The 25,471-nt window shown below is 44.2% G+C and overlaps 1 protein-coding gene across 1 annotated transcript; it reads left to right on the forward strand.

Annotated features, from left to right (window-relative positions):
• The first annotated feature begins 819 nt into the window (after positions 1–819).
• Positions 820–20,860, forward strand: CSF2RB (colony stimulating factor 2 receptor subunit beta). The gene is given in 13 exon segments (XM_079992368.1): positions 820–1,332; positions 1,335–1,482; positions 4,372–4,538; positions 9,621–9,778; positions 10,324–10,504; positions 11,690–11,828; positions 11,921–12,081; positions 12,666–12,808; positions 12,902–13,064; positions 14,175–14,265; positions 16,203–16,272; positions 17,140–17,219; positions 18,212–20,860. Coding segments are annotated over 13 exon segments (2,649 nt in total). The 5' UTR covers positions 820–1,268; the 3' UTR covers positions 19,296–20,860.
• Positions 20,861–25,471: the final 4,611 nt, after the last annotated feature.

A 25,471-nucleotide genomic window follows, 5' to 3' on the forward strand; every position in this document is an offset into this window, starting at 1 on the left:
ATCTTTGTAAATTTGCATGATTTTACATAATATCCCACTGACCAACACATCAAATTTAAGCAGAGGTCACCAACTTTTTGGGGTCTTCTGGGAACATTTGCAAGCCAGAGAACCCATTGTGGTTGCCACAAAACAAAGCACGTCCTCTGTAGGCACATGCACATCTGCAAGCACCATGTTGGCAACCACTGTGTTACACCAGGAGATGGAACCAGGGTGGACGAGGCTATGAAAATGAAGGGGTGGGGTTATTGAGAAAGTAGATGATGCAGTGGCTCCAAGTGACTTCAGTAGACATAGGTGGCTTCTTTGTGGTAGAGAGAGGAGGGAGGAGGCAAAACCCAAATCATATCTAGAGACACGGAGGTCACCGTGAGATTTAGCTTGGACCCCTCATGTCATTCAAAGCATGCCCCTTTTTTTCCTCCCATACAAGGGAATGGATGGCATTTCCTACAAAGTAGAAATATAAATCAGAGAAAACTTTGCAATTAGGAAGGGAGCAGTAATTCAGTGTAGCCCACATTTAAAGTCGAGCCTACCAAACCCACATTTTCTGAAACAACACGCAAACGGAAACACAGCCATTCTTCAAAATCTATACTTATCCAAATTCTGCAATTGCAATTCTCCAGGAAAGTAATGTGCACAAAAAGTGGTAAAATATGTTCAGAGACAGCTATGTGTAGGTTCTCTTCAAGGATTTCTCTGAATCAACATGCTACATGATAAGAATCCATAGTCCTGAATCAAACCTAAGATGAAAGAAATGAATTTTCTAATAAAGTGAAATTAATGGTTTTATGTTGGAGTCTCCCTCCAGAGTTCTTGCTTTCAAAGAGGATCATCTTAAGGACAGTTACAGAGTGACCTGATACCAGGGAGATTTATAAAAACAATCCAGAAATCCAAGTTGATTACCCGTGGTCTGAATCAAGATTATGAATTTTCATCACATGGCATGTGTTGAATAGTGTACCAATGTCCAGTTGTTTGTGTTCTCAGCAGTAAAAGATTTGCTAGTCACCAATGAAACTATTTTGCTGGCCAGTTCTTCCTCCTGCTCCTCTCCATCTCCACCATCATTTAGGAATTTAGGATTATACTTCATACATCACATGAAATTGACACTAGTCCCTGAAAGCTCATGCCATAATAAATGTGTAGTTCTTTAAAAGTGCCACAAGACCCTCCATTCTCAAGACTATGAAGCTAAGAGGAACATTTATGTTCCTTAAATCCATGAACAACCACCAAGAGATTAGAGAATGTATTATTCATTAACCGTTTGTTCCCTGCTTCTTTGGCTCTTCCCCAACACCAGTTTATATCCTTATGTTTTCTTTCCTTTGCAGGGAAGTCACCTATGGAAACCCTTGACTGCTTCAGTGACTATGTGTCACACACAGCCTGCACCTGGAATGAAAGCCGGGGTGCAAGAAACTTTGTCAAGATGAAGCTTCTTCATAGCGACACAGATCAGTGAGTGCCTAACCTCTAATCCCTGAGGATAGGGAACCTGCGGCCCTCCAGTTATTGCTGTACTCCAACTCCCATCAGCCCCAGCCAGCATGGTCAATGGCCAGGGATGATGGGAGTTGGTCCAAAAGCACCTGGGGTAGGGAACAGGTACCCACCCTTGTCTTATCCATTGCAGAATGATGAAAAGATAATGCTGGAGGCTGCTGGGCCTAAGGGCGGAGATGCTTGAGGAATTACCGTAGATCTTTGCAAATCCCAATATGAACAGGCCTGATCTCTGCCTCCCAGACTAATGTACGGATTCATTCACTTAGTTATCAACCAGGGGTATTTTTTGCACTTTCCAAGTGCTCCTGTGCAGTTCTCGACTCAAAAACTATTTTCAAAAATTCTGTATTTTGAGCGGTAGAGAGAAAGAGAGAAAGAGAGAGAGAGTGAGAGAGATGTTTCAAAATGTGCATTTTAGATAAATCCAAACTAATAGTCAAAATAAAATAAAAAAATTCCTTCCAGTAGCACCTTAAAGACCAACTAAGTTAGTTCTTGGTATGAGCTTTCGTGTGCACAGGTAGCTGAAGAAGTGTGCATGCACACGAAAGCTCATACCAAGAACTAACTTAGTTGGTCTTTAAGGTGCTACTGGAAGGAATTTTTTTATTTTATTTTGACTATGGCAGACCAACACGGCTACCTATCTGTAACCCAAACTAATAGGTTCAAATTGCAAGAAAGGGGACTGAAACTAAACACTGGGAAGGGATTTCCTTGTGGTACCCACAGTGGAACAGGCTGACTTGGAAAGTAGTGTGTTCTCCTTCCTGAGGAGTTCTAAAGAAGTGGCTGGCTAGATGCAGCAGATGGTGTAGCAGCAAATTCCCTGCATCAGCTGGCAGTTGGACTTGACTCCTTGAGTCCTCTTCCAACTGCAGGATTCCAAAATACATTTTAAAATGTGTAATTCAATACATATTCTTCAAGGAAGGAAGGAAGGAAGGAAGGCGTGGATGAATTGAGAATTGGGATGGGGCAGACCGATGGGTAAATACATGTGAAAATGGCATGGACCAGAAATAGACAGATTCACCCATCCCTCAGGTTGCTCTCAGAGAAAGAGCGCCTCCTCCTTGCCACAGTCTCCTGCCCTGCACCTCATTGAACAAACTGTCCGTTTAATGAACATGCATTTTAATGAACATGCTGAGACCAGGAGGAGGGGCAACGCTTGCAATCATGTTCCCCTCTGCACATTCTTTGTAACGTGCAGAAAAGGGCTATGGTCCCTTTATGCGAGAGGAAATAATAACAAGGGAACGGTTTTGTTAGGCGTGGGGGGCACTTCTCCAGAAGATGAAGTGGTGATGTTTCTTTCCATTTTCCATCTTCCTCTTCTGTGTTCCTTTGAAAGAGGAACTGAACCTTAACTTAGCCTGACAAAGGGGAAAAAAGGAAGGAGTGGTTGTTAAGAGTAAGAGGAGGTGGAGGCCAGCAGGATATAGAGGCATGAAAATGGCAGTCAGTGTGGTGTGGTGGTTAGAGGAAAGGAGTGGGACCTGGGAGACCAGAGCTCAAATCTCCACTCACCCACAAAGCTCACTGAGTGGCATGGGCGTAGCCAGGGTTTATTTGGGGGAAGGGGCAGGCTTTATGCTGTAGGGGCAGAACTGAGTTATCTGTGATGCAATTGGTCAGTTAGTTAAATATTATTTTTTATTTACTTGATTTGGAGGGGGCAGCTGCTCTCCTGCATCCCCTGGCTATGTCCATGCTGAGTGCCCTTAGTTCCAATCATTGTTGCTCAGCCTAACCTACCTCTCAAGATGGTTGGGAGGATAAAACAGGGAGGTGAAGAGAGCAATGCATGCCACCTTGAACTCCTTGGGCAGGCGCCTTCAATGTACTCTCTTACCAACCTTTTCCAGCTAAACAATGTTTTTCTGGCCAGATCTCACAAGCAGAGAATTGTGCCCCATATTAATTAAGGACAGGAGCAGAGGTGTAGCGAACTGGAGTCACAGGGGTTTGAGGAACCATTACTATTTCTGCAGCAGGGGCCCTGAAAGCTCCTTGTCTTCAGGGTCCTAGAGCCACCCTATCAGCACGAAAGGGGAAGTTTTTAGTCACTGAGAAGATGTCCTCTTGTCCTTTGTGCTGATTGGAGCCAATGAGAGTGAAAAAAAGGTGAGTCTGCCATTTAGGATTGGCTCCTAAGGTCACTCTGGAGAAGGCGAGTAGTAGCTCTGTATGTTCGAAAGACCAGTATAAAGTAAGCAGCACATAAGCGGCACACAAAACACTGGTCTACTATGAGAATTGGCAGCATAGGTTCATTTCTTCAGTACATGTATGTTAAAAAGTCAAGCATCTAGAAACATGAAAAACACACGTTTCCTTAGTTTCAAGAGAAAGGTGTGCAAGTTTTGTTACACACAGGAACTTCAAGCAGAACAAAACTTAAGTCTCTCTGAAATAAGATATTGGAACACTCCAAATCATTTGTAGATCTAGCTGAAAGGCAGCACATGGAGATCTGCATTGATCATAATAATGCATCTGTAATTATTATTATTATATATTTATAAGATTGTTGTATATCTTAGAAGGTTGTATTACCTTACAATGGGGCATGGCTGTGACTATCCTGAAGGAACCCTGCTCTGGGCAGGAGGAAGTGCCTTTTCTATGTTTGAAACATTGGGGCAGGAGGTCTGTACTCCCAAGATCCCCCCTCAGTCCTCTTAGCTTACATGGCCCATCTTTTTTATAGAGCTGTAACAAGCATTGTGTATCATCAGACTCATTCTCTGGGACTCTGGGTTGTGAATGAATGCTTGTAGAATTAACAACTTTGCTGTTACCAGTAAATAAAACGAGGCTTTCTGGTGCTTATAGGAATAACCTCACACAGATGACATGTCATTCCAAAGAAGAAGGTTCACAGATACTTTGGAGCTGCCACAAAAACCAGACAATTTTCAATGTCTGGTTGAATAATATCTTCATTTTCAAACCAGATCAGGAACTGAAAGTCCAGGTGAATGTCAGCCTCTTTGATAATGGTATGTACTCACGTCTCCCAGAAATGTGAAAGGTGGACTCATGCAATTTGTCTAACAACATTTATTTATACCCCGCCCATCTGGTTGGGTTTCCTCAGCCACTCTGGGCAGCTCCCAACAGATTATTAAAAACATGATAAAACATCAAACATTACGGTATCCACTGAAAAGCACAGGGTGTAGCAACCTTGCTGAAACTACATAGATCTGTGCCTTGATGGGAGACCACCCAAGAGCTTAAATCCCATGGAAGAAAGGTGGGAGTGGGAAATAATATTACAACAACATTTGTTGAACTTTTTAAAGAATTGCTCCCCCAGAAATTGTTGGGTTTAACTTACATTTACACTTAGGTGTTGAGGACACAGAAAAGAACAGTGACTGTGGTCAAACTTCAAAGAAACAAGCTCTCCATTATTATTGGCATCTCCTTTCCTGGGCTGTCAACCTGTTGCCCCAGATGATGGAGACTACAATATGCAGCAGCAGCAACAGATAGCATGAAAGCTGAGGCATGATTTGATGAAGTGAACATGCGCAACGCCCAACCATTTTGCCTGACATTCTTTGAATCATTAAAATTAAATGCAAATTTTATGCAAAAATTTTATGCAAAGTTTATTACAAATAGCATACTTTTCATTTCGTCACATGGATGATAAATCTATGCAGGTGTTAAATCACTCTGCCTTTCATATCTGAAGGCCAGATGAAAACTAAATCCAGAAAGCTGAAATATATGTTAGGAACATTGTAAAGCACCTTACACAGTAATACAGGTTGTCTGTCAACTTTTAAGTTCACAACATATGAACAGGAACATAACACCAGGTATACTTATTGTGTCCAAATATATTTATACCTGATTTAGACCAATTGGGCAGGCATCTGTAGGCCTGGGCAGGCCGGGTCTTCATGTTATATACCTGCTGGGATTGACAAGGCATCTGACCCTCACCTGAATCTCATAGCTCTCCTGACGAGTGCTTTGGTCTGCCCACCAGATACTAGGCACTCTACTATTCAAATTGGGCCCCAGTATTTTTGTTACAATCCCCTTCTCAATTAAGCAATCAATTTTAATCTAGAATTTAAATTCTCAAAACGTTCTTGTTTGTTAATTTGAGCAAGTAAACTACTACTCTCACTTCATTACAAACAGTATTTCTACCTGCAACACACTTGAGCAAACCTGCTCCTCTTCCTTTCACAGATATTTTGTTGCCAATTGCAGCTGTAGCTGCCTCTGATTAGTTATCATTTAACTCTTGGGGAAAATAATTAGCATCACACGTCATGTGCATGGAAGTTGCTGAACTAATTAACCAACTAGAAGGATTACTGCTAATAGCACCAGTTTTCCTATAACTTGATATTGCTGGATAGTTTTGATGGAACTTTTCTTTATTAGTGTCACTTTGTGTGGTACAATTCCTTGCAAATGAAGGAAAACAACTTTTCTGGTTGTATATGTTGATAATATAATTTTGGTTACTGAGGACAAACAAGATTGTACAAAAACAAGGTTGGGTGCAGGCCTGGCCAGGACATAGGTGTCTTGATTGTGACAAAGGTGACCTGTGTGCTTTCTTGCTTGATTAACAGCTGTTGGGAACTTCAAGGTCCCTACTCTCCCTTCTTATGGTCTTTGTACTGGACCTGGAGACTCCAATAGAGAGCATTCCATGTCAACAAGGAGGGCAAGTGGGCACCCTATCAAATGACAGGGCAGGAGCTACACAGAGCAGGGCCTTTTCACTGGTGGTGCCCATTGTATGCCTTGCTCTTCTCAGACCTGCTCTCTTTTGGCCTGTATTTTGGAGCCTTTTAATTTAGGAAGACTTTGAAAGAACTGGTTGACAAGTCTCATCAGTCGCTGACATATGAGCGGATTTTATTTGCTGCTATTCTGGGCTTCTGGTGCACCAGGGTTTACACCAGTGTAATAGAGTTCGCCAGGATGCCAGAAGGGATACGATTTATGAACTTTCTCCATTATCTGCACAGCAGGGGGTGTTCAGTCAACAGTGCAAAGGCTGAGCTGAAGCATTCCCTATTGGTTACCTGCTTTCAGCAATAGGGGTCACTGTCTGGTAGTACCCAACTGGTTAGCTGTCAGATTCTAGAGCTCTCTATTGGTCGCTCTTAGGTAATTCACAAAATACAGAGTCCATTCTTAAAACATAGTGTTCATACATAAAGCAGTAACATAAATCTCCATTGCTACAAATTTGGTGTATATTTCAGCGGATGAACGTATAGGTTTATGGCCATGCTGTAGTGTAGTGCTTATGCGACTGTGAATAAAAAGTGGCTGGGCTCATTGTCTCAGGGTTTGGGGGGGGGGAAGAGGTGACAAAACTGATTTCCAATAAGTGCCCCCCTTTTATTTCCATAACAAGTCCTTGAGTCTGTACTCTGAATAGTGACACCAGGGACCTAGAAGGTGCAGGGTTTGTCAGTCCAACCCCTGCACAGTCTCATCAGGGCTGACCTTAAGGCAATTGGAGAAATTTGGCCAAATTGAGCCCGTGTGCCGCTCCTAAGGGGGCCCCTGCACCAGGGCAATCTAGATGGATTTTATTTATATCTATAAGATTTTGCAGACTTTGGCTGTGAACTGGGGCCCTACAAAAAAAACACACAAAAAACAACAACCAAGTTGCGCCCCACTGCTTCAAATTGGGCCCCATTGGCTAGCCCTGAGTCTCATAGTTGCTGGGCCTGAGTTGCCTTGCACTTGCATGAAGTCTGGGGTTTACAATTTTGAGAGAGGGGAAACTGCGGCACTAGGGAGAGGGCAGGCTGGTGAAGCCCCCTAGACTTAGAGGCCCAAGTTGCCCTGCCCTCGCATGAAGTCTTGGATTTGCAATTTGGGGAGAGAGGAGACTGCCCACTGGGGAGCGGGCTGGCTGGTGAGGCCCCCTAGATTTAGAGGCCCAAGTTGCCCTGCCCTCGCATGAAGTCTTTGATTTGCAATTTGGGGAGAGAGGAGACTGCCCGCTGGGGAGCGGGCTGGCTGGTGAGGCCCCCTAGATTTAGAGGCCCTAGGCTTCAGCCAACTTAGCCTATACATAAATCTGGCACTGGGTCAAGGCGACCACCACCCCTCTGCCACTGCCATCGCTGCAGCATCAAAGTCCCGAAAGTGTACTGCAGTATTTATTTATTTATTTATTTAGCCCCCCCCCCCCGGCTGACCAAATTGGTCGACCCAAGGAGTGACGCAGCCCCCGGACCAGACTTTGGACATGCCTGGTCTAGGTTAATGTATGGTAACCCCTCTAGCCCCCACTGTAACCTTTCAACTTCACCATCAGGATGAAACAAAAATAGATTTTGGGGGGGCTCATTTTAAATCTGAATGTGCTGAGAGCCCAAGTAGACTTTTGATGAAGATATAGCATTCTGAGTCTGTGACGAACATTGAAATCAGGGATGGAAAACCTTTAGTGGCAAGGATGTTATTGGACTCCAACTCCCATCAGCCTCAGCCAGCAAGAAAGGGGAGCTTAAATATTTCCATCCTTCTGATTCTTCTCACCCTGAATTATTTTCTCTCAGTTGTTAAGAACCCACTTCTTCCCTCTAAATCATGCCCTCACACTGTTTTGGAGATGTTGAGTAGAGATGCATGCTCATAGAAGTTGATGTCAGTCTTCCCCTGAATATCCTGTTCTGCAGCGTGACAAATCTCATATGGAGTTTGAGGCAGTGGGCTTAATTTAGTCAAATCTTGGTGGTCTGGGCAGCCACTGATTGTGATGTGGAAAGGTTAGGGTGGGGTCTAGAGAGGTCAGAACAAGCAGTGTCCCATCTAGGCCACAGGTAGCCAATGTAGTGCCATCCAGATGTTAGACTCCAACTTCCATCATCCCTAGCCATTGGCTATGCTGGCTGAGGCTGATGAGACTTGGAGTCCAACAACATCAGGCAGGCACCACATTGGCGACCTCTGAAGCAAGTGGAGTCACTTTCAGGAAATCATTTGGTTCAGGAAAGTGCAGCAGATGGCATTCAGGTTCATGTACAGCATGTGCCCAGCCTCCCTCCCCAAACCAATAACAGGTCCACTTAGGCACAAACTCAGTGGCTTGGAAAGAGCAGAATCCAGGCCAGGTGCTATTACAAGGAAAAGGATTAGCAACAATCAGTCCAGTCCAAGAGCAAGGACCAAAGTTCAAGAGTTTGAGATTAGCAGTAGGAATTCCAAGGCTGCATGGGAGTTGTTGATAACTGAGACACTGTGACATTGGGAAACCAATTAATGCACATAATGTGCTAGAACGTCTATGTCTTCGTTCATTCCACAGGAGATAGCATTGAACCTCTCAATTTATTGTAATTTAGCAGTTTCACATTGTCATCTCTTTGCGATGTAAAAATATTTGAAATATCATTAAGTTAGACTTCTAAAGCTGACACAATCAGTGTTTTGTTGGTGAAGACATCGGATCAATAGACCTTGGGCCTTGACTGAGTGTCAACTAAACCATCTTTATTGCTTTCTTGAATTGATCCACAAGCTGCAATCTTAAGCACACCTCCTGGGTGGGAAATTCCACTGAAACCAATTGCCTCCTGTCCCAGTTAAGAGTGGATAGGTCCAAGGTGCAAGAAATGAAGATTTATTTGTTATACTTTGTTAGATGCTTTATAAAGTAACTTATCTAAGCATTGTACGGATCTGTTAAAATACCTGTACAATGCTTGTAGGACAATTGCACAGTAAATCTTAAAACTCCGAGAGCCAAGCAGAAGACAGGGAGTAAAATCAGGTGGTCTTAAAAGACTTGGGGAGAAGGAAAGGTTTGTAGCCTGACACTGAAAGAATAACAACATAGATGGTAAGTGGCTTTCCCTATGGGGAATGTTCCATAGCCAGAGGGCCACCACCAAAAAGGCCCCCTCTGAACTTCAGACTGAGGGAATGCATAGAGAAAAACATTCTTAGATACAGTTAGCAGTAGGTAGATACAAGAAGAGGCATTCTGTCAGGTACCAAGCAGGTACCATAGGCAGATCTGTACCTTTCCACCTGAGCAAAGATTAACCTGTGTTTTTCTTTATTCACTCTTCCAGTACGACCTCCTCCACCTCAGGTTCGAGATGTTGTTGTCACAGAGGATGGTGACTACCTATTGGCTTGGGAAGCAGGGGGTGGAACAAATAAAAGACATTGGCTGGATGGAGCCCTGGACTTTGAAGTGACCTACAAAAGGTGCTGGGAACTCTGGGAGGTATATATGACCGTTTTGAGAGTCACGTCAACATTTCTGTCTGCACTTAGTCATGCAGTGAATACCATCATCATCATCATTATCATCAGAAAAAAGCAACCACAAAATATTATTCTACACAAGAAGTGTATTCGATACCATTAGTAGAAGTGCTGACTGGTTTCCAAAAATTAAGAGTTTTAAATGGAGTACAGAAGGTAGCACTATAGAATTCACTACCCCAAGATATAATGACCACCACCTTGGATGGCCTTAAAATGGGTTTAAACAATTTCAAAGAGGATAAAGCTATTAGTAGCTGCTAGGCATGATGTCTCTGTACTCTCTCCAGTATCAGAGGTGATAGTCCTCTGAATACCAGTTGCTGGAGAGAACAAGCATTGGAAGTGCTGCTGTGATCAGCTCCCACTTTTGGCTTCCTATAGGCCCCAAAGCAGGCCCCTGTGAGAACGGGTGGCTGGAGTATATAGAGTATGGAAATGTATTTCTATGGAAATGTATTTATCTCTTCCCCCCCATGCAAATCTCTCTCTCTCCCTTGCTAGGATTCCACCTCTATCTTGATGCCAAACACCTCCAGATGCCTTCTCCTCCATGATGACCTTGTGCCTGGGAGCCCCTATGTTGCTCGCGTTCGAAGCAAACCAAGACAAGGCGGTGGTCTTGTTGGCCGTTACAGTAAATGGAGCCACGAAGTCTATTGGGAGACACCGAAAACATGGAAAGGTAATACTGCAAAGAGATGGTTTTTCCTTATGGTCATGGCTGTATGTTCTAAGCTGCTGGAAGAGCTGCATGCCAGTTGGATAAGATTTATGCTAGAAGATTAGCTCTGGATGAGTTGCACTCAGTTGCTCAAATACTCTGGATGCTCTTGCACATGCATATCTCATCGCTGTTCTTCTGTAGACACCCATGGTGTCGGGCAGCCTTTCCCAACTTGGTGCCCACCATCAGCTTTGTGTTTGTGATGCCATTAAGCAGCTTGTGAAGAAGCTTCAAGTTTTTCACTGAGATGAAGCGAAGATTTGAGACACACCCAGACATTTTGATCACTCTTGGAAAGAACTCCATGATGCTGGTGGTTCACCTCAAAACATGATGGGACATCTGTTGGAGTTAACCTGTACCTGTCATGACCCCAGAGTCCAGCAGCAATCAAGACTCAAGGTCATGGGCTGCAAAGTCTACAGCTAAGGAGTCTGACCAAGAGCAGAACTCTGAGTCTGCTGCTGGAGATCAGGAGATACCTGAGCCAGAAGATCCTAAGTCTCCAGAGGATGCTTATAATGACTCGGTCTGCTCTCAACCTTTCTTGGAGCATGTCAGAAGCTGTAAACTCTGATCTGCCTTGTCCATGACATCCAGTATTGGACCAGGAGGTGATGGTACCTTCAGCTGTGCTCATTCTAAATAGACTTAGCCTATTGCATACAAGGCTTCCCTCACATTTACTAACCCACTTCCCATCTTATTGTTCCATGCACCTTAATTCAACAAGTGGTGAGGACTCCAGGGATGCACTGTGTACATAGTTTCTGTTTCCTTTGGAATTAATTCATTAGATGCTCCCTGACCTTTGGCCTTGATGTCTGCGTCTAGCAATATTTGGAGGACCCAGGCTCCCCATTTCTGATCTACTCATTGGTGGCTTTCACAACACTAATGACAGTTAATTTGCACTGGTGTCTTTGCAGGACAACCCCTATTTCTGTTTTGATCAATGAATTGTTTTGTGTTATATAGTTTGGTTTGTCTTCTCTGAGAAGCCTGATATTTAATGGATCCTCTTTTTCATTTCTAGTTGCACTTCTTACCAAATACCTCCGCAATGTTACTTCCCTGTGTTAGCTTTTGCCAAGCTCTGCATGACCCTAGACAGGGCTTATTCTTTCTGGTTTCTCCCATTAGATGATGCAGAAGCTCAGCCCAAGAACCTCCGCTGTCTATTTAATGGCATTGATCAGCTAAATTGCAGCTGGGAGGTGCGTCAAGAGGTCACCAATTCAGTCTCATTCACACTCTTCTACAAAGCCAGCCCAGAAACAGGGTGAGATTTTCTGTATGAAGCAAAAATACCTCCAAATATCCTTGCCTTTTAAAAAAAACCTTAACTTCCTCTTGTATCTTCCTTGTTCCTAGAGAAAAGGAATGCTCCCCAGTCCTTCAAATGGAACTGCCTTCCACCCGATATGTCCTGCAAAGCTGTTTGATCAATGTCGCCAACCCCGAGAGGATAAGCCAATATCTCGTGACTGTGCAGCCAAAAGAGGAAGAGAAAGTGATGGAGGCAGCAAAACACAGTAAGGCCCCTTTAGAGTCCACAAAGCTTAATTCTATGGGGCACATACGGGCTCCTATGACTTTTCTTTTCTTTGTGACTTACCTGGGCAATGTCACCTGTATGCAGTCATGAAGAAGCAAATGTGAGGATAAGACAAAGTCACGTGGTCAAACCCAGTGCCAGTGCCTCTTACAGGCAGACCAAGTGAGGGCCAAGACTCTGAAGGGAAAAGGTGCAACAACCTTGTGGGAGCTGAGCAAGTCTGGATCTGGTCCATAGCTGAATGGAAGACCCTTGTCCCATTATGGAGGGAACAAGGGTTATAATGACATAAAATGAATTAACAGCCACTTGGGGTAGCACAATTCAAGAGACACTCCATAGGGAAAGAAGCACATCAGGCTGAGACTCTGAGGATGCTTTTGGTGTTGCCACTTCTCGAAGGGAGCTGGCAATGCATCCTAGTCCCTCAGTAAAGTCCTAGGGGCTCCTGGGGGTACACTCCTCTTTGCTTGGGCCCACCCTGACCTTACCCTTGCAAATACTCTTTAACAGGTTAACAAAAGATAGGTTTCTGTTCTTGATGCATCCTTTGTTTTCCAGTCAAGGCAGGCCCACCTTTCAAGCTGTCTGTGTCAACCCAGGACAACCAGGAGTACAGCCTCAAATGGGAGGTTAGGAATTCGACTCTGCAAATTCCAGAGACATATCAAATCTCATACTGGAAAACCGGAAAGCTTTCAGAGGTGAGCAGTAAATAAACTGCGCTCCAATACAGTAGTTTGAGAAAAGCAAAGTGTTATCTCCTCCCTTGTTTTTCTCCTCTTTTCTCTTCTCAGGACCATTTGGGCAACAGTGATGACACATGGTTCACGTTCTCCTCAGAGTTGCTGGAACAGGACACAAGTTACACAGCAAAAGTGCGGGCAAAAGTCCGTGGTTACTCATATGATGGTCCATGGAGTGAATGGAGCAAGGAAATTGACTGGACAACACACAGGGGTAAGCCACAAATGGAGTTTCCAAACAAGGGCTCTAGTCCACCTTTCTTCTCTAGGGGGAAAGGTTCTATTGCTGTCTTCAGATGGCGATATGCTGAAGAGTTGGTATGGACAGGCACATACTGAGCAGAGGCGTAGGAAGTGGGGTGTGGTGGGTGTGGTCCGCCTTGGGTGTCATGACAAAATGGCAGGTGAGTGGATGGCACACCTCTCACCCTGCAGCAGCAGCTCTTCTGACCTGGCGGCAGAGAGCAGCTCTCCTCAATCATGGTGAGGCGCACCCGGCTGCAGCAGCTCCTGCAGAGAGCAGGAGAAAAGTGAGCATCAGCTTCCCTGGCTCTCTCCTGTTAGAATTCCTGCTCAATGATTGCAGTCATGGGATTTTTGTCTATCACATGACGGTATATGTTTTGACTCCACAGAGTGGGAAGTGACGGAAACAGGATGTTTGTGTTACTGTGTTCTGTGAAGTGGGAATATTGTTCTTCGTTCTTTTTTTCTTTGCTGTCTGATGCTAGAGCGAGAGGGAGCCATGTTGCAGTGCTCCATGTGTGTTTATATGTAAATAAGGTAGATTAGCCAAAATGCTGAGTTGCTGAGGTGTGTTACGCAAACTGCGCAAACTCTGTGGATCCCTAAGTGTGCCAGTGTCGGTTGGCATCAGTCGCTGTAATGTTCGGGCAGAATAAAGCTTTTGAAGCTCCCGAACGAATGACCAGGAGGTAGAGAACATGCCAGTCAAGCATGTGTCTCTGCCAGGGTCCTACTCAAGTGTAGGCCGAGCTCCCAACATCTCCTACCCTGAACTGTGGCGTGTGGGAGGGCACCCTCCACGCCATGCCCCCCTCGGGAGTGCACCTGCCCTGGGCAGTGCGGGCATATGCTCTGCCGCTGATGCTGAGGGCACATTACAGTAGTCCAGTCCGGAAGTCTGCTTGACATGCATCTAATGTTTTCCCTGGGTGTGACTTCTTAAGAACACTTGAAGCAAAGGCAATGCTGCTTTGATTTCAAAGTCAGTTTTCAATTTTGAAGTGCAATTTGCTTTAACTTTCCTTTCAATTGATCTCTCAGCATTCTGATGATGTTGCAATCCTCTGTTTGGTTTCAGTTGTGCCTCCTTGGAGCATTATACTGATTGCAGCAGTCTCTGTAATTGTGATGATGGCAGGCATGTGCTTTTGCCATAGTTATCTTCTCAGGTAAGCATGTGTTGCAAATGGGTTGGGCATCTGGATACATTGGCACACAATGTAGGGTGGGGACTGGCTGCAAGGAGTTTCAGAGCTCTCGAGTGGTGGCTGTTGCCATATAGTGAACAGTCCACAGCATACAGCTGTTTGTTATGTGGACTGGGTATTGTCTTTTTAACCACACTTCTATAAATATTCCAGAACATACATTTGCATTGGTGATGCATTGCACATGGACAGCTCACAATTTGTTAACATCCACAAAGAGGAGTGTTCTCCACCCTTTCTGCATCTGAAATATGTATATACATGTAGGCTATGCTTGGTGGCATAATGCCATGGCAGTGTTATTATTATTTGTCATGTACAAAGTGCATAGAATTTATTCTGTGCTGTGTGTAGATTAAAAACATTGTGGTTCCTGCCCATAAGCAATCCAAAGGCATGACACAAAAGGGATAAGGGGTGAGGAGGGAAGAGGAAAACAAGGAAATTCGGGCGTCAGTTCTAAAAGTGATATACTCGCTTTTATAAGGGTTGAAGGGGGTGCAAAAGGTAAAGGGACCCCTGACCATTAGGTCCGGTCATGACCGACTGTGGGATTGCGGTGCTCATCTTGCTTTATTGGCCAAGGGAGCTGGCATGGCCAGCATGACTAAGCCGCTTGTGGCGAACCAGAGCAGCACACGGAAATGCTGTTTACCTTCCCGCCAGAGTGGTACCTATTTATCTAGTTGCACTTTGACGTGCTTCCGAACTGCTAGGTTGGCAGGAGCAGGGACCGAGCAATGGGAGCTCACCCCGTCAGGGGGATTAGAACTGCTGACCTTCTGATCGGCAAGTCCTAGTCTCTGTAGTTTAACCCACGGCGCCACCTGCGTCCCTCCAAAGGGGGTGAGGGTATTCCAAAAATCCCTACCCTCTTTGTGCATGGCAAAATGTGTGTGTGTGTGTGTGTGTGTGTGTGTGTGTGTGTGTGTGTTGGGGCGTTGTTGCTGCTGAACAGTCTCTGGCTAGGGTGCAATTCTCCAGCAGTTTTGGAGAAGGCTACAAAAGAAACTTTCAGAACCTTTCTCAGAAATTTCTCTTCTGTTAATGCCACTGTTTGAAGGAAGCAGTGAACTGAAAGACAAGAACTGGAAGGTGCAGAGGCCAAGCCCACTGTTTCTTTCGACAATATTAAAATAGCATGAAACAAAATTAAAAGTGGATCTGCAAATTGTGCCCAAAATTCTCTCTCCTATTCCCAGGATGCAAAATTGGGAGTGGGGAAGTCGGCTGACATAAAGAAAATTTGGGTTTTCTGAGAATTTTCTTACCCCCCCCCCCCCATGAACGTAGCATTGTGGACAATTTCAGTCTCCTGTTGAAGAATGTTCAGCCAAATTTCAGTCCACATCTAATGTGCATAATGAGTAGCTTGAATGGAAACTGTTGTGGGGAGGGGGGAGCCAAATTGACTTGGTCTCTAACCCAAGCTAATTGAGAGGTCCTGGCTGTCTCATCTCTCATTCTGCTGCTGCCAGGTGAAATGGAGGCTTTAAATGACTAAGAATCTGCTGACCACATGCTCTCAGCACTGCCAGATTTGCCTGGTTGCTTAGCTGGCAGCAACCAGATGTCAACTATTATTTTAGACATCCTCTCAACATCTGGAATAAAGTCCATGCATCACCATGATTGAAACAACATGTGGAAAACACTTGAAAACACTTTGGGTGGCAACAGCAGTAATGTGGAGATCCTTCTAACGTGGTGGTGCTGGTTCAAGCAGTGAACAATCCTATGGATGCCACATTGAGCAGCTTCCATTCAGAAGCTGTTTCATGCGGCATTTGTTGAAGTATAGATGGACTGATGTTTGCCAACCACAGAGAGCAAATGTTTGCTGCTGAACAAGATTCCACCTTGGTTTGACTGACGTTGCTTTAATGTCTTCATTACAGGAAGAGCAAGAATTGGAAGGAAGCCATCCCACACCCTCCCAAGACGCTTCTTCTCCCAAACCTTTTCCCGGTGAGAGAGATTTCCTTTGGACTGGAATTAGCATCTCTGATTCTGCCTTGCAAAAATGTACTGGGCTTCTTTGTTTGAAGGCATTCCTTCTGATACTTTTTTGTATCGAACCATCTTCCATGAGATACTTCAACACTGTGTGTTTGGCCTTGGTCAAGGTCCAAGGACATTAAGGCTCTCCCATGTGGGTGACCAGTTTCAGGTCCCTGTCACTTCTGACTGATTCACCCCAAGTCTGCTTCATTCCATTTCCACATTTTAAAAAAAATCCACATGAACAACTGCATTTAAATCCATATTTTCAAAACCATGCATTTAAAACACTTTTATACTATTTTAAACAGCCATGGCTTACCTCAAAGAATCTTGGGAACTCTAGTTTGGTAAGAGTGCTTAGAATTCTTAGGAGAAATCTCTCAGAGCTATAATTCCCAGCACCTTGAACTAACTACAGTTCCCAGGAGTCTTTGGGGAAAACCATGACTGTTAAAGTGATACAAAAGTGCTTTCCATGTATGGTGTACATGTTGTTTTGAAAAAGCAAAGATGATACTTTTTTTGAGCCAAGATCTGCACTGGAACAGTCTGGAAATGTGAAACATAGGAAATTCCCTTCTATTAGAGTCAAACCATTGATCCACCTAACTGATACACAAGGTAGGATCTGAATGAAGATGAGACCAGCTGCTTATGGGCACTAAGCCAGCACACAGGTGCCCATGAGAAAGCAGGAATATGCAGGTGCCCTGTATCACTAAAGCACTTGGGACATGGTCTCACCCGCAAACACCCTGTGTTTAACTTGTACCATGCACAGTGGCACTTTTGTTCCAGCTCTTTCCTCACACTGCACTTGTGTTCTTTCAGAGACTTGAGTTGCTAAATGGCTCAGAGGACAGTAGTAGCCAGAGCTCTAGGGAGGGAGTGAACAGCTGTACGTTGGAAAGGTGAGTACATCTAAAGGAAGGACACACTGCTTGTCCAAGGCATTCTCAGAAAACTAGCTGGCATGTTTCTGGGCCATGTTTACTTACACTAAGGCAGCAATCCTATACACATTTATCTGGGAGTAAGCTCTGTTTAACTCAGCGGGGTTTCCTCTGAGCAGATAGGCAAAGAATTGTACTAGTTTCTGTCACTCTAATTAGCTGCTTCATGTTCACTAGCAAGCCAACAATGGCTCGGAAAGTGGGCACATAGAAAGAAGCCACAGACCATTGGTCCATCTAGTTCAGTATTGTCTACACTAATTCTCAAGCAGCCCCCACCCACTCCGTTTCAGGCAGGGGACAGTCTCAACACCACCTGGAGATGTTAGGGGCAGGGGTGGCTGCTGAGCCAAGGAGGCAAAATCTCAAAACCTAGTAAGCAAGGTGCTGGGCTGTGGGAAGGAGTTGTTGGGCTCTGACAGGGTCTTAGAGTCCTCCCAGCTCCTTCTGAAAGCCTAGTTAGTGCTTTCCCAGCTTTGGGAAGGAAGTAGGAGGGCTCTAGGACCATGCCAGAGCCCTTACGCCTCCTTCCAGAGCCAGCACTGCCTTACCCACTTTTGGGAAGGCAATGCGAGGTCTGGTTGTTTGTACACCAAATTTTGGCCTCGCAATGGGTGCCATAGTGTCCAAGTCAGCCACTAGCTGGGGGTTGAACTTGGGACCTTCTGCAGACAAAACAGATGCTCTGGCTCTGAGCTATGGCCTGATAAGACAGGTTTCCTGATCCCAGCATCTTCAGATGAATTCCTCCTCAGACTTCCCTCTCAACAGTTGGTGCATGGGAGGACGCTGAGGTGGGACTTGCATGCATGCCCCTTCCCACTCCCCACATTTAGCCTACACACACTCAGGCAAATGCTCGAGTAGGGGTATTGTCTTGGAGTAACATGTTTGGGTGGGAAGATCTCTCTTTACTGACCAACATTCTTCACTTATTTCCTCTGCTGCAGCCAGAAGCTGGTTAGTCACCCAGAGTCTCTTGAAGCCTCCAGTTCAGGGAAAACAACACCACATTCCACTGCCTTCCAGCATGTGAAAGGAACAGAACTTCCTGTGGCCAATGCCAGCCAATTTTTGGATCAGCCTGACAAGCCACTCTGTAGCCACAAGGCTCGGAAGTTTGATTTTGATGGCCCATACTTACTCTTCCCACCAGAGTCCTCTCTGCCTGAGAACCAGAAGGACTTGGAAGTTGCCTCTTTGGAAAGGAAGGAGACACCTGTGGCTCTGCAATTTGTAGGACTGCCTCATTGCTCTAGTTTCCAGCAGCTTCCACCTGTGGGGAAAGAGGAAGAGCCGCCAGCGTCTCCTGTCCTAGTCCGAGAGCAAGAGAAGCAACAACTTCTTCAAAGGCAACAAAGCCGAGTGGCAAGTGACAGGTTGGAGAAGGAGGCAAATGAAGGTTTGAGGTCACAAAGCCTTACTAGCATGAAGAACCACTGTCAAAATGAGTCCTTAGACTACATTGCCACAGAAGATCTATCACTAAGTAAAGAGAGGGACTTCTTGCTCCCCTCACCTCTGTTGACCTCAAAGGATGGAAGTCTTCTCTGTTCTGGGATAGTCACAGCTGCCTCACAATTGACCCCAACCATGGATGATATCTCAAGCTCACAGCTGGTTCAGAAGAAGGAAGCAGATCCTGGGCACCCAGCTAATGCTCCAGTCGTGTCCCAGGACTCATTTAGTGACTACGTCACCAGCATGCCCCAAACCCCAAGATCTGTGCCAAAGGAAGGGCTTCCTTTCTCCCCAGATGAGCCTAAACACAAGGGCTTCCTTTTATTCCAACCTGGTGGCAACAGTAGCCCAGTTTTATTAAGCCAGGTAGGTGAATACTGTTTCTTCCCTGGCTCCAAGACCATGGTGGAAGCCTCTAAGAGTCAAGCAGGATCTGTACAGGAGCAACTATCAGAAGTTATTCAGAAAGGTACCAAGCCTCTCTGCGAGGACAAGCATCTTGGGAACAAGCTGCAGACCACCCCTGCCCTCTGCCAAGACTTGAGAGTGAGCATGCCTCACAGACATACATGAACATCATTCTGTTGTCTTTCCTTTTGTCACTAGTATTGAGCTTTCTTCCCATTGTGAAAAGCAGAGGGGGGTGCTTGTGTGTGGTCCCTTCCAACTCTACAGTTCTTTGATTCTGTAGGAGTGGCAGCAGGGACAAGCGCCCCCTCCTCTCACAACACAGACCTGTTTGCCCTAAAAAGGGATAAATCTGTCTGTTTCAGTGTCTCCCCAGTTCTCATTTTTCCCCAGTCTTCAGTTCTCCACAGCTTCATATCAACATGTGATTTATTTAGGTATTTTTTTAAATGTCCTCAGGAAAATTCACCAGCATTTTAGTACAAATTCTCCCCCCCCCCAATACAGTATACACATTTTTATGCCATTTTCCCTAATACACACATTTTTGCAGAGCATTCTGTTTGTTATTTTCAGATAGATAGATATATAGACAGATATATAGATAGAAGGATAGCTGTATTTCAGTTTTCATATTGTTCTGGAAAGTGTGGATTAAGTACGTTTGCCTTTAAAGGTGAATTGAATTGAATTTCTCTCTTCCTCCCGCCCCGCTGCCCCATCTCCCTCTCCTTTCATGTCAGCTATTTATGTATTTATGTATTTATTTTTAAAAAGCAAGCCTGTCAAGGCTAAATATTAATAGTGCCGTATCTAGTTTGGCGAAATATTATTATGTGTCAGAAAATGTATAGCAAAACAAATAGTGAAGATAAACATTCAGGGACTCATCCTGCCTACTGAATTCCCAAACATACAAACCCCATAGGATAGAAAAGATAAAAAGTTTCTCTCTCTCTCTTCCTGAAGGCCATTGCTCCCCTAGTACAAACTGGAGCCTCTCTGGGGGAAATTTTTTCTTTAATTCTGGCTGCTCAGCTTTATATTGCTGCATGCCACCTCAACTTCTGAGTGATGAGAGATTCCAGGGGTTCCAGGCGCTATATACTCAGGGCTCAGTCTCTTTGGAATGAGGAACAGTGGAGACTGCAGTGTCTTTAGAATGTATGGTTTATTTATAAATATATAAAGTGCTCTCTTTTTTTAGAAAATAAGGTGCCAGTCCTCATCTGTAGGAGCATTGCTGGTTGTTCCCCAAGATGGCAAGTTAGAGCTTGCATTGCAGGGCAACTGGACCAGATGGGGTCTCTTCTAACTTTACAATTCTATGATCCTATGAGGCTCATTTGCCAAAAGCAAGAAACTAAGCCTGTAGTGTCTTCAGCTCAGTATTGTGGCGTATTCTGCCCATAGAGATTCGAAAGATGTCTACTGTTTCAACTTTTAAACACCTCCTGAAAACTTTTCTATTTCCTCTGGATTATGCAGGCAGTTAAGAGTGCATCTTTCCATAATAGGGATCTGATTTCTGATTTTAATATTTTTCTGTCATTTTTATTGTATGGTTTTATGTATAATTGTTGTAAACCACTCAGGTGTTTTTTTAAATGAATAGTTGTATATAAATATTTTTATGAATAAATAATAAATGCTGGACTAATTGTCGTCTGCCAGAGCTAACCCTCAGTGTTACCAAACAGAACAATTAAAAGGTCCTTTGGTAAGATCGATTATGTTATTATTTCTGCTTCTTTTATAATTTCTGCCCCAAACTTCTTAATTTGGGGAAAACACCCATAAGATGTGTTGCATCCCAATACTTTCTCTCAACTTTTCTGGGGAAAATGTTGATGTCTTTCACTTGAGGGCTTCAATTTTCTTTAAAGTATTTACAAATCTAAATATGTTCAGACATACATTGCCCATCACTATAATGCTTTTTGTAATATTATTTTTAATTTGGAAGATGTAAATCATCTCCAAAGTAAAGCTTTGGAGAGATTATATCTATATCTATATCATCTCTCTATATATCTCTATAGCAGAAATTAAATGATGTCATATTAACCATGGAATGCTTAGATAAACATTAAACCAAACATTTACTTACCTAGCTATATCAGCTATTAAATGATGCAATATGTGATTAAGCTATTAAGTGATTGAATGATCACTAATTAATCATATTTAAGTGAACATTCGGGGAAAGCAAAAAAATAATAATTATCTATATTTGCTTGTAATATTTTTCAAAACAGATTACAATTCGAATAGAAGGTCATGAGCCCGCCATAGTTAAGCACTTTAAACACATATTGAATAGACTTAAATGTGCTTGACTTTGGCTAGGTCATTTTCTGAAGCCAAAGAATATTAAGGGTTATAACAGAGTTCTGACGAAAGCAACGTGTTGTCATTATTGAATCCTACAATGGATCCTGGCCATCAATTTAGGTCTGGGACAGTTTTTCATACACAATCCAAGTGTTATGGCCCCAATAAAGAGTAGAGGAAAGAGATTCCAGTATGACTCCATAAAGATGTTACACAGGGCTTTTTTCAGCCGGAACTCAATGGAACTCAGTTCTGGCACCTCTCAGGTGCATGCCATTGCCATTACATATAAGAGAACAAAGGAGGCATTCATGGTAAGTTCTGGCACCTTTTTCCCTTAGAAAAATAGCACTGATGTTAAATAGTTTAAAAAGCTCATAGGGTAGATCAAACAGAAAACCCAGAATTGCCTTTCAACAGTTGTCAGCATTTACCTCAAAACACTGTGCATTTATTCTTCCAATTTTGAAACTCCTGTTCAAAAGCAGAAGAGCTTTAGGTTCCAGTCAGTAGGACTTTCCCTTTTTATGAGGATCACATAATGATAAACATCTGTAGCTTCTGATGAATGGAAATTATTTATTGACCAGTTTCATCTACTGGCAAAAGTCATCTTGGTGCTGTGAATGCAGAGATGGCTGCTCATTTATTTGCTCATCTGGATATTCTGTAGATATGGTAACAGCAGCAGCAGCAGCAGCAGCAGCAGCAGCAGCAGCAGCAACAACAACAACAACACTATGCTTTATAGTGCGGAGGTCAGTGAGAGCCAGCGTGGTGTAGTGGTTAAGAGTGGTGGACTCGTAATCTGGTGAACCACGTTCGCTTCCCCGCTCCTCCACATGCAGCTGCTGGGTGACCTCACCTCATAGTGTTTGTTGTGGGGGAGGAAGGGAAAGGAGATTGTTAGCCGCTTTGAGATTCCTTAAGGTGAGTGCAAGGTGGGATATCAAGTCCAAACTACTCCTCCTCCTCCTCCTTCTCCTCCTCCTCCTCTTCTTCTTTGCAGGCCAGATCTGGCCTGACAAGCCACAGGAAGTAGCCCACCAGTTCCCACAGCTATTTCCTGATGTCAGCACTGAGCTTGCTCTCCTAATACCATAGCCTCCTAAAGCTTTAGTTTGCATTCTGCACTCAGCCTCATGGGATCAAATGACTTGATTGAGCCATAACTGGCAAGCTCTATCTAATTCAGGAATTGTAAACCTGCCCCCCCAACCAGATGCTGTTGAATTACAAGTCCCATCACCCTGATCATTGGCCATGCTGGCTGGGGCTGATGGGCCCTGGAGTCCAGCACTGTGAAAATATGCAAATAGCCAACCCGGCTAAGGACCATTGGACACTATTCAAATCACATATGTGCCTCATTCCACGACATCCATACTTATACTCAATATAACTTCACCATTACAACTCGGGTCCATCAATTGCAGTTGTCTGCAATGGCCTTGCAGACAACTTCATTGTCCAGAAAGTGGGAGAAGCAACAAGAGGAATAGCCATTTTAGATCTGGTCCTAACCAATGTTGATGACCTGCTTAGTCGGGTAGAAGTGGAAGGATCATTAGGCGCGAGTGATCATGCTCTTCTGAAGTTTACTATACAGCGGAAAGGAGCAGCCAAGCATACTAGGACTCAATTTTTTGACTTTAAGAAAGCCGACTTCATAAAACTTAGGGAAGTGCTGGGTGAGATCCCATGGACAGTAATACTAAAAGGAAAGGGAGTTCATGATGGCTGGGAGTTTGTTAAGAGGGAGATAGTAAAAGCACAACTTCAGGCAATACCAATGAGACGGAAACATGGAAGGTGCCTAAAGAAGCCAGGGTGGCTATCTAAAGAACTTCTAACTGAGTTAAGATTAAAAAAGGATGTGTACAAAAAATTGAAAAGGGGGGAAACCACCAAAGAGGAATTCAAACAAATAGCCTGCGCGTGTAGACACAAAGTCAGAAAAGCTAAAGCACAGAATGAACTCAGGCTTGCTAGAGAGGTTAAAAGCAACAAAAAAGGCTTTTATGGGTATGTTCGTAGCAAAAGGAAGAACAAAGAAACAGTGGGGTCACTCAGAGGAGAAGATGGTGAAATGCAAACAGGGGACACAGAAAGGGCTGAACTCCTCAATGCCTTCTTTGCCTCAGTCTTCTCCGATAAAGAAAACAATGCCCGACCTGAAGAATTTGGAGCAAATGATTCAGCAGAGGAAACACAGCCCAGAATAACTAAGGAGATAGTACAAGAATACTTGGCTAGTTTAGATGTATTCAAGTCTCCAGGGCCAGATGAACTGCATCCAAGAGTATTAAAAGAACTGGCAGATGTGATCTCAGAACCACTGGCAATCATTTTTGAGAATTCCTGGAGAACAGGCGAAGTCCCGGCAGACTGGAGGAGGGCAAATGTTGTCCCTATTTTCAAAAAGGGGAAAAGAGAGGACCCAAATAATTACCGCCCAGTCAGTCTGACATCAATACCAGGGAAGATTCTGGAGCAGATCATTAAGCACCTAGAAAGGAATGCTGTGATCACCAATAGTCAGCATGGATTTCTGAAAAATAAGTCATGTCAGACTAACCTGATCTCGTTTTTTGACAGAATTACAAGCCTGGTAGATGAAGGGAACGCAGTGGATGTAGCCTACCTTGATTTCAGCAAGGCATTTGACAAGGTGCCCCATGATATTCTTGTAAAGAAGCTGGTAAAATGCGGTCTTGACTATGCTACCACTCAGTGGATTTGTAACTGGCTGACTGACCGAACCCATCAATGGTTCCTCTTCATCCTGGAGAAGAGTGACTAGTGGGGTGCCACAGGGTTCTGTCTTGGGCCCGGTCTTATTCAACATATTTATCAACGACTTGGATGATGGACTCAAGGGCATCCTGATCAAATTTGCAGATGACACCAAACTGGGGGGTGGGGGGTGGCTAACACCCTAGAGGACAGGATCACACTTCAGAACGACCTTGACAGATTAGAGAACTGGGCCAAAACAAACAAGATGAATTTTAACAGGGAGAAATGTAAAGTATTGCACTTGGGCAAAAAAAAAAAATGAGAGGCACAAATAAAAGATGGGTGACACCTGGCTTGAGAGCAGTACATGTGAAAAGGATCTAGGAGTCTTGGTTGACCACAAACTTGACATGAGCCAACAGTGTGATGCGGCAGCTAAAAAGCCAATGCAATTCTGGGCTGCATCAATAGGAGTATAGCATCTAGATCAAGGGAAGTAATAGTGCCACTGTATTCTGCTCTGGTCAGACCTCACCTGGAGTACTGTGTCCAGTTCTGGGCACCACAGTTCAAGAAGGACACTGAGAAACTGGAACGTGTCCAGAGGAGGGCAACCAAAATGGTCAAAGGCCTGGAAACGATGCCTTATGAGGAATGGCTAAGGGAGCTGGGCATGTTTAGCCTGGAGAAGAGGAGGTTAAGGGGTGATATGATAGCCATGTTCAAATATATAAAAGGATGTCACATAGAGGAGGGAGAAAGGTTGTTTTCTGCTGCTCCAGAGAAGCGGACACGAAGCAATGGTTCCAAACTACAAGAAAAAAGATTCCACCTAAACATTAGGAAGAACTTCCTGACAGTAAGAGCTGTTTGACAGTGGAATTTGCTGCCGAGGAGTGTGGTGGAGTCTCCTTCTTTGGAGGTCTTTAAGCAGAGGCTTGACAACCTCATTCCATGACATCCATACTTATACTCAGGAGTGCTCTGATGGTGTTTCCTGCTTGGCAGGGGGTTGGACTCGATGGCCCTTGTGGTCTCTTCCAACTCTATGATTCTATGATTCTATGAATTGCAATCTAACATATTTGACTGCACAGCCTGCAACCTGACATATTTTACTGTTTGGGACAGTTATTCAGAAGAGGGAGGTGGCACAGCTGGTTTATTATCTAGAAGGTATTACTTGACCTAGATTCAGCAACCTTGGTCAGTGGCTGCCATTTCAGACAACTCATGCTGGTGGCCAAGTGACTCCTTAATGTTCACCA

This window comes from Podarcis cretensis, assembly GCF_951804945.1.
Source record: "Podarcis cretensis genome assembly, chromosome: 10".
NCBI classification, from domain to species: Eukaryota; Metazoa; Chordata; class Lepidosauria; order Squamata; family Lacertidae; genus Podarcis; species Podarcis cretensis.